The sequence below is a fragment of the Miniopterus natalensis genome, chromosome 19 (genome assembly GCF_054644295.1).
Source record: "Miniopterus natalensis isolate mMinNat1 chromosome 19, mMinNat1.hap1, whole genome shotgun sequence".
Lineage (NCBI taxonomy): Eukaryota > Metazoa > Chordata > Mammalia > Chiroptera > Miniopteridae > Miniopterus > Miniopterus natalensis.
This window is the reverse complement of record NC_142099.1, coordinates 1,998,807-2,012,831: the sequence shown is the minus strand read 5'-3', so window position 1 is coordinate 2,012,831 and position 14,025 is coordinate 1,998,807. Positions and strand designations below refer to the sequence as shown.

At 52.2% G+C, this 14,025-nt stretch overlaps 1 protein-coding gene across 2 annotated transcripts in view; it reads right to left on the bottom strand.

Moving 5' to 3' along the window:
- SNX7 (sorting nexin 7) overlaps positions 1-9,274 on the bottom strand; it is a 32,788-nt gene extending 23,514 nt beyond the window's left edge. For both annotated transcript variants that reach the window (XM_087827609.1, XM_087827610.1), the window contains exons 1-3: positions 9,131-9,274; positions 2,128-2,310; positions 26-136 (exon numbers count right to left, since the gene is read on the bottom strand). In XM_087827609.1, the coding sequence (XP_087683735.1) occupies positions 26-136; positions 2,128-2,310; positions 9,131-9,274 (438 nt within the window). The remainder of the gene's footprint in view (positions 1-25; positions 137-2,127; positions 2,311-9,130) is intronic.
- Positions 9,275-14,025: the final 4,751 nt, after the last annotated feature.

The window sequence follows — 14,025 nt, the reverse complement described above, 5'->3', positions numbered from 1 at the left end:
ACCCCCACGCACGATGTCGACTTACCGGAACAATGAGAGTCGGGTGGGCCTCCTCGAGCTTTCCTTTTAACCAAAGGAAATCTTGGTAACGCCTCCTAACTTCAAATTCGCTGGAGTCAAACTCCCCGCGAGACGTCTGCGGAAAGCAGGAGGAAATAACAGCACAAAGTAAGAGAAGACATTTACCTCCTGGTATTTCAGACCGTCTAAAATAAAGGGGCCTCTAAGAAACATTAGCAAATCCTAATTATTCAGCGTTTGTCAGCCTGTCTTTTTTTTCAGTCATCAACTCACGGAGCCGATGAAACAAAGCAATCTTTCCAGTATTTCCACCAGGAAAGCAAACATCACGCTTGAATTTAAGCTCCACACTGAAAAATCTGTCTTAGAGCCGCCATCTGCCCCCCGCGAGATGCTGCGACTCTTCTCTTTGGCACAACTTTCTCGCTAACGAGACAGTGTGCTCCCAAGTTAGGTTTCAAATCGATGTCTTTTCTCGAGATGATCGGAATCCAGAATCTGAGGAAAGTCCCATATTGAGATTTGGAAAAGACCCCGAATGTAACTGAGAAAAAAAATGTTGTCCTGGAATTTGCTCGGATGAATTGCTTTGCTAAAATTTGCATTTAGTACGTGAACATTCTAACATTTTGATGGAGTGACTTTACCCACACTGCTTTAAAAATGTTATTAATGGAGATTTGGTGCGAAAAGACAATGTGCCGTCATCCTCAAGGAATTTTATTTTGAGTTATATGCTAAACTCCTGAAAATTAAGCAAATATATTAAAATGTCTGTTCTCAATTAAAGATTGAGAACATAAAAATATGTCAACACCTAGGACACGCGCATGGGTACAGTCTTAACTACTATGCAGAAGGGTGGTCATGGAAATGGTGAAAATAGGAAAAGCCGACCTAGAAGAGACACAGTTTAACAATAGAGATGAGTTGGTGTGTGTACCTATACAGGCAAATATACACACACAAACATACATATACACACAAAATATAGTTTAGAGTCACTCATTAAAAGATATTTACCGAACACCCCCGGGTGCCAGGCACATATTTGCGGGTCACTACCGATTTCCAGGAAAAAAAAATTGGCATAACTAAAAATGAGAACACTCAGAACTAGGCGGTTAAGACTGAGCTTTATATGTCCTCGAGAATTGCTAACACCTTAAGTAAATCTAAGGCAGGAGGAAAATATAAAATTAAGTCACTGACGGCTTTGTCACTGTCAGGGATCTAGCTCTCCAACGTGACCGCGGCAACAAGGAGAGGGCGGGGCTCCTGCTCCTACTGTCAGGCTTTCTCTTACCCCTGAGAGGCTGTAAGAAATACATATTAATATGACAAGAAAAACAAGTGTCATCGGCTGGGCTCAGATCATAACTCATCCCCCTGCGGCAGGGGTAGAATCGCTGTCCCACCTAAAGTGGCCAACTTGGGTCATTGGGAGACAGAGAAAAGCTGCATACAGGGGTTTGATGACCGATCCCCAACTCAGAAAGGATGTGTGCTCTAAACTCTAAACATCAATCAGTGAAAAGAAAATGGTTATACTGTGGGTTGTTTTATTTTGTCCAAGGTGGTCTTTTTGGGGGGCTTGTCCTAGGACTGGGGAAGCCCGGGGCTGTAGGCCTGGCTCTGCCCTGGGATGACTGGACACCAACAGTATCTCGTGTGTAAGGTAAAGAGGCCACTTGCTCTTTTTTGGAAAACCAATGACATGATTTCCTGCAACCCTCAGAAGACATGTGAACCCAAAGTATCCAAGCGCGTTTTTAACTCATGGTTCTCTTTATGAGCCAACTGAGGCTCTTGTTTTCCAAAGATAGTTCTCTACAATTTTTGAAACGAAAAACTTAAAATGTTCCTATTTTAAGAAGCACAAATCCTGAAATGTGACTGTTACTCTCAAGTCGTCTTGACTTTGACCGACTGGACTTGGAGTAAGGGAAGCCTGGCTAAGGTGCGACATCTCACCCAAAGTGCTTGGAAAAAAAAAGTAAGTCAACTCAGCAAAGATTCCGGGATGTCGGAGTCACAGCGAACAAGACGCGCTTCCCAAGCTCAGAGACAGCCAGGCGCCCAAGAGAGTGCTCGTTCCGTATCTACCTTGGTGACGACCCTGTAGGTGATGAAAGTTTCGATGGTAGTGACGTGGCTCTCGGGCTCGTCGACCGTGATGAAGAGATCTTTCAAATCCGGCTCGTCCTCGAACCTGACCTGGTTGATCATTGACAGAGGGGACGCTGGCATCAGGGGGCTCAGAGAGTTCATGTCCGTCAGCGAGGCATCCTGAGGAAGAAAACGGTCAAGGGGTAACATTACAGGAAAACAGGGTTAAAATCTCCCTTTTCTCCGACACCACAGGATTAATGAAATACGTCAAAATTGAGGGGCTGGTGGAAAAGCTAATACCACAAAAAAAGAGTCGGTGGCCAGGGGACCTTTCTCCTCAGTTGTGCAGAAAACTGGAGGGTCTCTGGACGCAAGGGCACCAGGCAGGCTGGAGGAAGACAGGCCCCAGGAAAGCACAGTCAAGGCCACAGCCTGCATCCCAGATGGACAGGCCCAGCCCACTTGCCTGCTTGGCACAGGAATGCTGGCGAGAAGCTGGCTGGAGGTTTCCTCCCTCAGCCGCCATGGCAGAAAGAACTGGCTGAGGGTCCCCTAGTGACCACCTGGCCTCTGCAGCCGCCCTGCAGGGAAGCCCAGCACGCACCCAGGATCCTCTGAACTTCATTACTCGGTGAAGCTGGGGGGGGGAGGGTTCCCAAGGCCCCCTCAGTATGGATGAAGTTAGTTACACAAAATTTGGTTAAAAATTATTCTAGGTGTTGGGATTGCTCTTGAAGTTCACTTTTTTTTTTTTTTTTTTAATATATATATCTTTACTGATTTCAGAGAGAGGAAAGGAGAGGGAGCGAGAGAGAGAGAGAGAAACATCCATGATGAGAGAGTCATTGATCAGCTGCCTCCTGCAAGCCCCCGACTGGGGATCGAGCCCGCAACCCGGGCATGTGCCCTGACCGGGAATCGAACCCCGATCGCCTGGATCCTAGGTCGACGCTCAACCGCTGAGCCACGCCCGGCTGGGCTCTACTTCTTAAATAACACTGAATACCTTTCCTATAACTAGCACAGTGAACACACACACACAGCATGGTTTCAGGCTGAGATCTGATTATGTGCAGAAGAGAAGCCGCAGCCGATCAATGACTCTCATCGTTGATGTTTCTCTCCCTCTCTCTCTCTGAAATCAATAAGATGATATTAAAAAAGAGAGCGAGATGAACAAATATGGTGCCTACATTGCCTGCTTGAAGGCAGATATGTCCTGTTACTGATGTTAGAGATAGTGAAAGCCACAAATGTTAAATCCACAGATGGTCAGGGTTTCCTGAAACTGTCTTCAAGTACGCTTGGGGTCCTGGGGACACGCAGGAAACGCAGTGTGTCCTGTTGTGGCCTCAGTGATGACTAAGCAGAGCCAACCAGGAAAAATCATTATTACTCTGAGCAGAACTCCCGACGAGGTGGAAAATGTGACTATAGGAAGACACCGCTGGCCCGCTCAGGATGTAATAAAACGGTTGCTACGGAGAGCGGCCGGCCGGGGGCTCCCTGCGCAGGCCGGGGGGCGGGCTCGGGCGCCGTCCTCTGAGCGCCTCCCCGGGCCAGGGGCTGTCCTCGGGGTGTTCTCCAGGGCAAGGCTGCACCCTGAGATCAGCCGCGCCCGCACTCAGGCGCATTTCAGAAGGGACTTAACACGCACTTGTAACCTCCCAGGCAAACCGACCACCCCCTTCTCCCCTCGCCACACGCAGTGACTCGCGAGCACAGCCTTTGAGAAAGAACCTGAAACGCTGGGGGCGCTCTCAACAGCCACTGAACACAATGCCGCCCTTATTTCTAATTCAAAGGGTCCCCCCTCCTTCATTCTGTCCTCAGGGCGCCTCCTTGGACTCCATGGAGTGTTTTCCACAATTTCCATAGGTTTAGTCTAAGTGGTCGTATATATTCCTCACTTACACTATCAATATCTTACCACAATACCCTCTCTTAAATACGTACAAGCTCCTTAAACAGAAACAAATATATTGTTGTGACTCTCTGAGGGCCTCACTACAAACGCAAAACAGACGTGTACCCCCGTTAAAAACGTAAGTCTCATAAACCACGGTAGTAAGTGCTGATTGTTTTCTGAGCGACCAGCACCTCTTGCTTGTAACCCTCTCGGCAACCTGATGGACACGGGCGCAGTTACCCCCGAATTTATTTCACAGGCAATACCCCTGCGGGACAGGAATGACGCTGACTCTCCCCGAATCGCTAAACTGTCTAAACTGGCAGAGCCCTGGCTGCCGAGGCTCAGGTGACTAGGGCACCGTCCCGTGCACCAGGAGGTCGCAGATTGGAGGCCTGGTCGGGACACATGCCCGGGTTGCGGGTCACCCCGGCCAGGCTAAAGTATATTCTTAAAGTGAGTGACTGCGGATGTTTATTTTAATGTTTTAGTCTTCTATCCTCTTGGAGAGAACTGGGATGCAGGTAAGTCGCTGCTGACCACTCCGACCGCACAGCTCCCGACTGCCGCCTTCTGGTCCCCCAGCCCCTGGGAGCCTGGAGCCCATCAGTCACGGTGATGCCAGAGCATCTGTCAGAACCGAAAGGATGCAGAAATAAAACTGCACCCCTGCGACTCAGCAGCCTCTTCTTTAGAGTTCAGGAAGTTCAAATCTGGAGTCTTTTGACATCATTTTTTCCAAGACATTTGTAAGAATTTTTTCCATTGCCGCTGACCATAAACAAGTGTGACAGTGTTGTCTGCATGAAAGAACCATGGTGTGTGTGTCCGTGTGTTTTCTCCTTTTGGCCCTTCGACATCCGCTCCCCTTGGCAAACATAATGTTGGCCGTAGCTTCTGCTAGTGCCTCTCCTTCTTTTTAAAAAATATTTTTATTGATTTCAGAGAGAGACAGGGAGAGGGAGAGAGAGAGAGAAACATCAATGATGAGAGTCGTCGATCGGCTGCCTCCTGTGCGCCCCCTGCTGGGGACTGAGCCACAACCAGGGCCTGTGCCCTGACCGGGAATCGAACCGCGACCTCCTGGATCGATGCTCAACCACCGAGCCACATATATGCACATACATACGCCTCACACATGTACACGCTATACACCTGTGCATTACACACGGGTGTACATTGTGTGGGTGTGTTTTATAGATTTCAGCACATCATCGAGGTAGGAAACCACTCACTCATGCAAGGATATTACTTCTTTGTTCCTAAAATTTGCCCCAAACCCCACAACTAGTTCCTGCATTCAACTGTCTTCTTTCAAATCTCTGGAGAGAATTCTGATTCCTACCTGGGCCGTGACTGAGATGCGGGCACACAACAGGAACCAGAGATGGCTCAGGACAAACGTGGGAAGTCAATCCCCGAACCTCCAATTTCTTCTTCTAGGCATTTGCCACAACTGTTGAGAAGTATAATTATGTCCTGCCATCGCCATGTTGAATTTCCGGATTGACAGAGACCCAACGTGTAGAGGAACCAGATGTCTCAACCACTATATCCTATTTTTCCTTCAAAAATGATCCCCCCCCCCCCGCCGGAAAAACATGGGTGAGTCTTTCAAAAGCCGCGTTCAAACAAGCATGTTTGCCGTGACATTTCTGATTTACCAGAAACACACCCTTAACTTTCCATGATTCTTATACAACACGATCACTTCTTTTTTCTCCCCAATGTGTTTATAAACAAAACAGTACCGTGTCCTGGAGCTTCGCTGGAGATGGAAGTGAAGCCCGGCCCCTTCCAGAACTCCCTCTCTGCCCGTAGTTTTGAAAAAGAGCATCAGGCTGTCTTAGCCCCGGGCCGGCGGTAATGAGGGTAATTACACCCGAGGCCTCCCGAGCGCCCCACGCGCCGCGGGCCTTATCGTATTTTCTGGTCCTGAACTCCTTTGAAAAGGTCCATAATAAGGGCTGTCATTTACTGAGGCCCAGATAAGCATCGCAGCGCCTCCCTGTGACCTATTTACCAATGTTCTGCTTCAGCGACTGTTTCTTCTACGCCTTATATCCTATTGTAACGTATTATCTCCCCTCCCAAGGGGACCTCTTCCCTGTAAACGTGGAGAAATTCGGCCCTTCTGTCCATCTCGATCCTTTGCAAGCCTGCTCTCCCCTGGCCCAGTTCTAACGCGATTCTCCCACGACTGCTGTCATTTCTAAACTTTTGCTTCTCTTGAATCACCGACCATGCGCTCCGACCTTCCAACACCCAGACTTGATCTTTTAAGTCCGTGTTTCCCGCCTTCCCTGCGGTCCCCAGAGACGGGGCATCATTCTCCCCTCACTGGACGATCTGTGAGCTTCTCACTGCCCCGATTCACGCTGCCGCTTAGAGTCCCCGCCCCACCTCCCACCTGGGCTCCAAGGCTGTGACGGCAAGATCTGGCTCTCCCCCCAGATAATCCTCAGCACGGCACCTTACCTAAAATACTTAAGTTGCACTTGCCAGGTACTTGTACTTTACTGGGGGGAAGAAGAAATGTCAGTGTCAAAGATCCTACTCTTCAAAAAGCTTCTGGACAGGGGCATGGTATAAACTCACCGATTATCCAAGGGGATAAGGGTCGGAGATTGTAAATGTGCCCCGAGCCCGACAGTCGATGTGAACGTGCCGACGGCAACGCTATGTCCTTCAGAAGGAGTTCCTGACGCCCGGGGCTGGCCGGCAGGACAGACGGCGGGAGGCCAGACAGGTGTGCCTGCCTGCGGCTAATGGCTGGGCATTTCCACTTGCTGCAACGTAAGCAGGCAGCTAATGCAGGATCCCCAGGTATTCTTTCCAGACTTTAACCAGCACTGTACCCTCACCTTCATCTCGTGGCCAGCTTCTACCGAGGGGGGTCTTAACTTTTTCTAAGTGTCGGGCACAGGGGGCTCTCAAATGCTAACAAGCGGGGTGGAGCCAGGTGCACGGGGCGGAGGCTCCCATCCTTTTAAAAGGATGCAGAAGTACAAACGCAAAATTAGGGAGGAAAACAAATTGATTTTTAGAATGGAGAAAGAAACCTCAACCGCGGGTTGGAGCCATGGAGATCCAGACGCGGCCTTTCTTCTGAGACAGCTGTAAGCAATTCAGCAGACAGGCTTGCTCGGAAATGCTTCAGGGTTTTTGTTTGTTTAGTCCAGGGATGGGGAACCTTTTTTCTGCCAAGTGCCATTTGGATATTTATAACATCATTCTCGGGCCATACAAAATTATCAACTTAAAAATTAGCTGTGAAAGAGGCTCCTAGATTTATTGAATTTCGAGTCCTGTCTGCAGTTGCCTTAGCAGGGCCATATATGTACGGCCTGCGGACCTGACGTTCTCCACCCCTGGAATCCCCTCACCTTTTTCACCCAGCCCCCCAACACCCCTCCTCTCTGATAGCTGTCAGTCTGTTCTCTGGGTCTATGAGTCTGTTTCTATCTTGTTGGTTAGTTTATTTTGTTCAGTAGGTTCCACATATAAGTGAGATCTTACGGTATTTGTTTTTCTCTGCCTGGCTTATTTCACTTAGTATAATACTCTCCAGGTCCCTCCAGGCTGTTGCAAAAGGTAAGATTTCACTTGAGACCTGTATGGTTTTATTAACCAATGTCACTCTCCCCAAAAATCAATAAAAAATAAAAAAGAAATGCTCCTGGCTGCAACCCGTCATTCCCTCTGCACCCAAAATACCCTCCGCTAACTCCCCGTATTCCAGAGGCCTAAGCAAAGGTGTAAACATAAAACTTGAATCTCACTAGCTTCGCCTTAGATCCGCCTCCAACAACAGGGGCTCACAAAAACAGGTTTTCCTAAGAGAGGGCCGGGCCCCTTAGAATCTGGGACAAGAAGTCAGGTGACAAGTTTAAAGGCTCCAGGATGACTGATACTCAGCTGCCACTCCCCTCGCTCGGCCCCTCCCTGGCTGGAAGTTCCTAGGCCCACAGCCTTACTGGGATATTCCCAGACAAACAGTGTTGGGCAGGCAGGCAAAGACGGGCCCACTGCCCCGTTCCTCCGTGAAAATAAAGCCTGGGTGGAAGGCAAAAGGCAGTGTTAACTTTTCACAAGCGAACCTAAATAATTCCAGTTTTACAATTTAAACGCATCGAAACGTCAATGACTTTAGCAGGAGCACAAAACCGCACTGGGTGAACATGGGGACTGCAACCCTGCCTGCTGTTTCACTTCATTTTAAGGGGGGGAAAAAGTCTTAGGCATTCCTCTTTGGGGTCAGAGCATAATTAATTGTTTGCTTTCTACTTCCAGCAGAGTAAAGCAATGGTTCAAGTTTGTTGCTTTACCTAACGCCTCAAGGTAACATTCGCCCTCTGCCCAGGCTTAGCATGGATACAATGTTGCCACCTCAAGTCTCCCACCGCGGCCAGGTGAGAAACTGGGCTGACGTCCAAGGCCCCGCCCTGCATTTTTCTTTACAAAAAGACCTGGCAGCCACAGCCCCCCCCCCCACACACGTCCACCTCGAACCCCAGTCAGTGTCTCTCCAGCTAACTACACGCATACACGTTAGGGGGCCTGGGGTTCCCCAAGTCCCGGCGCAGGGAGGGAAGCGGAGGCTGGGGGTCGGTGGCCCCAGCCGGCTGGCCCAGGTCCTGGGCTCCGCAGGAGCTTCCTGTTGGACCCAGGAACCGGTTTCTCCCAAAGAGGGGCCTCGCTGGCACCCTTCCTGGTGGACTTGAGACGCACCTCTGGTGTCCCCCGGCCTCAAATCTACAACCAGCGACACTAGATCGAGAGTAACTGCTCTGGGCTCGGGCGACCGAGAGTGCGGGCCGGCTGCTGCCCACAAGGAGCTGCCAGAGGCGGGGCTCTGGGCCACCGCCTCGGGGCTCGGCCACTGTCCCCAGAAGTCGGCGTCGGGGAGGAAGAAAGAAGGAAGGAGATCCAAGTGGGGGGGCAGGGATCACAACTTTGCAAACTCCGGGGAGCCGCGGCCTTGCCCCGTGGCGGTGCCAGCGCGGACGGCGGAGGGAGCGGCGGGGACCCGCCCGCCCAGCCCCGGAGCGCGCGCGGGGGGCGGGGGGGCCCGGGCGCCGCGCTCACCTTGCTGAACACCTCCAGGTCGCCGTCCTCGCCGTCCAGGTCCAGCGCCTCGGCCGGCAGCAGCGCGGGGGGACTGTCCCCGCCCGCGCCCCCCGCGGGGAGGCCCGAGGCCGCGCCGGGACCGGCCGGGAGCTCGCCGTCCATCCCGGGAGTGCGCCCGCCGCCGCCGGCCCCGCGCGCCCATTGGCTCGCGCGCAGCCCAGCCTCCCGGTCGCCCGGCCCCGGCCCGGCCGCGCAGACGCGGAACTGTCGCGGGCCCGGCCCACCTGGCCGCGGGCCCGGGGCGGGACCCTGGTCCCCGGGGGTGGCGGCGGGCGCGCCCTGGCTCGGTCCCCGCGGCGGCCCCGCCCCGGCTGCCCCGCGAGGGTTCCGCGCCCACGGGTGGGGGGCTCTGCGGAGCCCGGCGGGGCTGGGGGGCGGCCCGCGGTTCCCGCCCGGGAACCAGGCGCGGCCGGGCTTCCCGCACGTCCCGGGCCGGTCCCCTCCGCGCGCTTTGGGCTCTTAGGAGGCGAACGCGCGACAACCAGCAAAGCTCCTCCGTTTTGCAATTGAGTTTTGGACCCAGTGACCCGACCGTGTGGTCATTTCACTGTCGAGACGGGGAAGCGGGATCAAGAAACTATTTCCAGCCGCTTTGGGCAGTGGTTTCGCTCCTGGAAGCGTCCCCGAGGCCCGGGGGCGGGCGGGGCGCGCCGGGCGCTGCCCCCGGGAGTGACCTCGGCCTCTGCGGCCGCGGAGCGGGGCCGGTGCTCGCTGCGCCGATTCCGACAGGCCCACATCCCGCAGAAACGGGCGGCTGGCCGCAGACCAAGTGTTAGGAGCGACCTGGGGTTTCATCCCGGGCCCCCGAGGCGGCTCTTTGCGCCCAAGGCCCTGGAGGAAGGTCCGAGGAGTCTGCCCGCGGCCGGAGGAGGCTACTTGAGGGCCCCTCAGACCCCTCCTGGGAAACTATTCAGCCCAGGGTTCAAAATTTTTAACTTTAAGCAAATGAAAAGTTCCACGGGAGGCAACTGGGGAGATGGAGAATTCCCCGCTCCCTGGCCGGGGACCGGCCTTGGTGAACGCTCCCTCCTAACCGTTGGCTGGTCTCGGTTCCCACCCAGGTCCTCAGCCAGGGTGGCCCCCCTGCCCCCGGAATGTCCAGCCTCCTTCCTATGCTCTAGGGTCCCCGTTCCCCAAATGCCATCCCCTGGCCACCCTTCGGGAACTGACGCAGTCCCATCTCTTTCAGGAAGAGTTTCCGAGTGACACACGCTGTTCCCCGGGTCACATTTGATTTCATGTCACCTTACGGACTGTACTTATTCCATGTAGATGCAAAAATAACCTTAAAATACGTCCATGTTGAAGGAAACAGAGAAAACAGGTTCTCAAAATTCAAATCATGATCAAACTGTCACCTAACTGATGTTTTAAAGCATATCTAAAGAAGATGTTAATAGGTATGGAATTTAGAGAAGACAGGCAATGGCAAAGCGCTGGCATTTAGATCAGCAATTAAACAGCGGCACAACCCAGGAGATGGACAGTGCAGTGTCCGGGGGACAAGTGAGGTGTCTGCTGGGGGCAGAACAGCTCCCTGTGTCTGCACACAGCTTGGACGCAGTCCCCCCCCCCCCCCCCCCCCGTTTGACTTCTGAGGTCCCACTTGTGGTCCATTCGCCCTCTGTGATTCTTCGCCTCTCACTGGGGCTACTCTCTGAAGGATTCAGAGCCACAGCATTAACAGGCCGGGAATCCATCATGGCCCAGAAGCCCGGGATTAGTGGGATATACAGCGGTGCAGTCCTAGCGTCTCCACAATCAATACCTTACTGCCATTTGCTGTCTCCAAAATGCAGCCCTTTATATCAGCAGGACGGGCCTGGGTCCTGTTTATTGGAAAGTAATCCAAGAGGAGTGATTTAGACAGAGGAGCTCCAGGAAAGACAAGCAAAGTCAAGGAGAAATACAAAGGTGACTTATAAAACGGACCCAGGTCGGGAATCAAACCGACGTTAGGACTCGAGCTGATATTTATGAGTTGGTTAGAAAAAGATTCCCCTGCAAGAAGCAAGCAATGAAAGGCTATAAACTGGTGAGATGCCTATAAGCATTTAGGAAGGGATATAGAAAAATTAAAAAAAGAGAAAGCCCTAAAGCTGGGGCTGTTTTAGAGCAGAGAGGACACGCACAGACCGAGGGGGCGCTGGGCATCTGGCCACAGCCGCCCACACCGACCACGCGCTTCCCTTCTCCCCTGAGCCAGTCTAGTTGTTCCATGTAATGAAAACATCCAAGTTGCTTTCAGTTTGTTGTTTTTTTAAACTTCCTTGAGAACGATTATCATTAGTGTTGCTAATAATTCCTTTCATGTTTCACGAACAAATAAACGGTGCAGGTGTCCAATCAGGTCCCGCACCCGGGGGGCTTTCGGAGCAATTCCCTCACGACCTGTGTCTGTGACTCAACCTTCTAAACACAGTGCACATCGGCGTTTGGTTTTTATTTCTTGTAACTCATAACATAGTGAGATGGGAGAATGTGGAAGCTTCCCTTTGACTTTTTTATTTTTAAATATGTTTTTATTGATTTCAGAGAGAGGAAGAGAGGGGGAGAGGGAAGCATCAACGGTGAGAGAGTCACTGATCCGCCGCCTGCTGCACGCCCCCGACTGGGGATCGGGCCTGAAACCCGGGCACATGCCCTGACCCGGGATCCAACCGTGCGACCTCACTGAGCCACGCGGGCCAGGCGGTTCCCCTCTATTTTACTGAAGGACAGGCCTGTTGATGTGAGTGAGCTGAGGGGAAAACTGGACACAATGACCTGATTCCACCCAGGTTATTTCCATTGGTAAGTCTCTGGCTCTACAGTCGGGACATGTTGACCAAGCCTTAGAAGAACAGGATTTTCCATTTCTCAGCTAACCACACAATTATCCTAGCTGGGGATCCAAAGGAAGATTCGCTGTTTGGACTTGGCTCAGCTTTCTATAGATTTCAGGTAGAACCATTGAAGCCCCATGGGGAGCGGGGAACTGCCATTGATTGTGAACTGAATTATCAATGATACCACTGAGACGGTACATACACCTCTAGCAGTTGTGTTACCTCAAAAACGGTGAGACTTTAACATTTCTCCAAAGCCCCTCAAGAAAACCCCAAACAGCCCGGCCGGTGTGGCTCAGTGGCTGAGTGTTCCCGCGTTGGGTTCCCGGTGAGGGCGCAGGCCCGACCCCCGTAGGAGGCAGGAGGCAGCCTCAGCGTCTCGCTCATGGATGTTTCTCTCTAATCTCCCTTCCTTGCTCTCTAAAAATCAACAAAAATCATATTTAAAAAAACCACCCGAACACAAAGTGAGTGCCAATCAGGGTCGCAAACTCATTCCACATGCATTGTTGGGGACACCAAGTTCACTTATTTTCTCACTTAGTCTTCAGTGTAGGAAGAAAAAACACATTAGTAAACAATATATGCATCTCGTCTCTGGCCTGGGCAATTCTACCAGAGCTACGACTAGGCAGCTCGTTTCTATAGTTACCATGTTTATAATATTGTGATTCTATAAATCCTTTGTCAATCAATACTTAGAGGATTATTATGATTATTTTTTTTTTTTTACATCTTCTCAAGTTTCAAAGTCAGCTGGCAATTCTTAAGCCTAAAATGTTTACCAGGTGACATGCTATCGAGTCCTTAATTTTTTTTCCTGGTCAGGATCTAAACACATTTGCTGTGACTCCCCTAGAGCTAGAAGTATTGATTTTTTTAATGGGTACACTTTTCTCAAATGGAGCCCATCGCTGAAATCCAGCATCCGCTCCTCCGTGGAAGGAGCCGCTTCTTGTTTCCAAGTAATGACTCCTCTCCGAATGGCCACGAGGATGCTGTAATATTTAAGAGTCTATATATTCTCCTGAGGAAAGCGTAAGTTGGCCTCCATGCTGGGAAGCAGAGAGGCGATTGGATGTTAATAATTGATAAGTTGTTATAAGTTACGGCACAGGATTTTGAAACAGAATTTCGAGCTTTATTCTACATAATGAACGTACTTTATGTCCATGAGGCCTGGTGGGGTCTCTCCCCAGATTGGGGTGGACAGGTCCCGCTGTTTTTCCACTTTGTGCAGAGCCTCTCCAGGAGTCAGGGGTTGCAAGGCTGCAGGGGCCGTCTATTCAGCGTTTCCATTCCATCCTTATGAAAAATAATAAAAGCATCCCGAGAGTGAGGAGGCGGGGGTCCACTGGGCCAGGGTTCCAGTCACCTAGACCGTTGGTCGCAGAGCCACCGGGGTTTCCCCAACAAGCTAAGCTGCATGGTGTGGAAGGTGACAGACGAGGGGACTCTTCTCTGGATTTGCCCTAACTCTGGTCTCAGGCCCGGTGGGGGTGGGACGGGATCTGTTCGCTCTCTGTTCTCTCTAGTTCCCCGGACGAGGTGCCCCTCCGTCCGTTTCGACACCCACCCCCCTGCCATGGCTTTGCCCGTAGAGCTGGGCTCCTCGCCAATACTCATTGATTTTTTAAAAAGCTACCCGATCCTTTGTGACTCCAAGGACAGCTTGCTCCGGGTGCCGGCCGCGGAGGGGCGGTCCAGCCGGGGAAGCCGAGGGGCCTGCTTGCTGTTCCGCTCACCCGTCACTCCTGGTGGCGCCCTGCGTGTGCCCTGACCCTGGCCGGGACCGAACCTTCCGCCTCGGCGCCTGGGGCCGGCGCTCTAACCGGCTGAGCCGCCCGGCCGGGCCTGTTGCTCTGTCACTATCAGTCGGCGTTTGTGCGGCGGCCTCTGGAAGTTCTTCTGCCCGAGAGGATGCTCTGACCGCGTTTATGCCGCCAGGTGTCACGGCCCGAGAGTGTCCACAGCGGCGGTGCTCGGATAGAGAGCTGGGGTCACGAGCTTCAGAGGGCCCTGCCT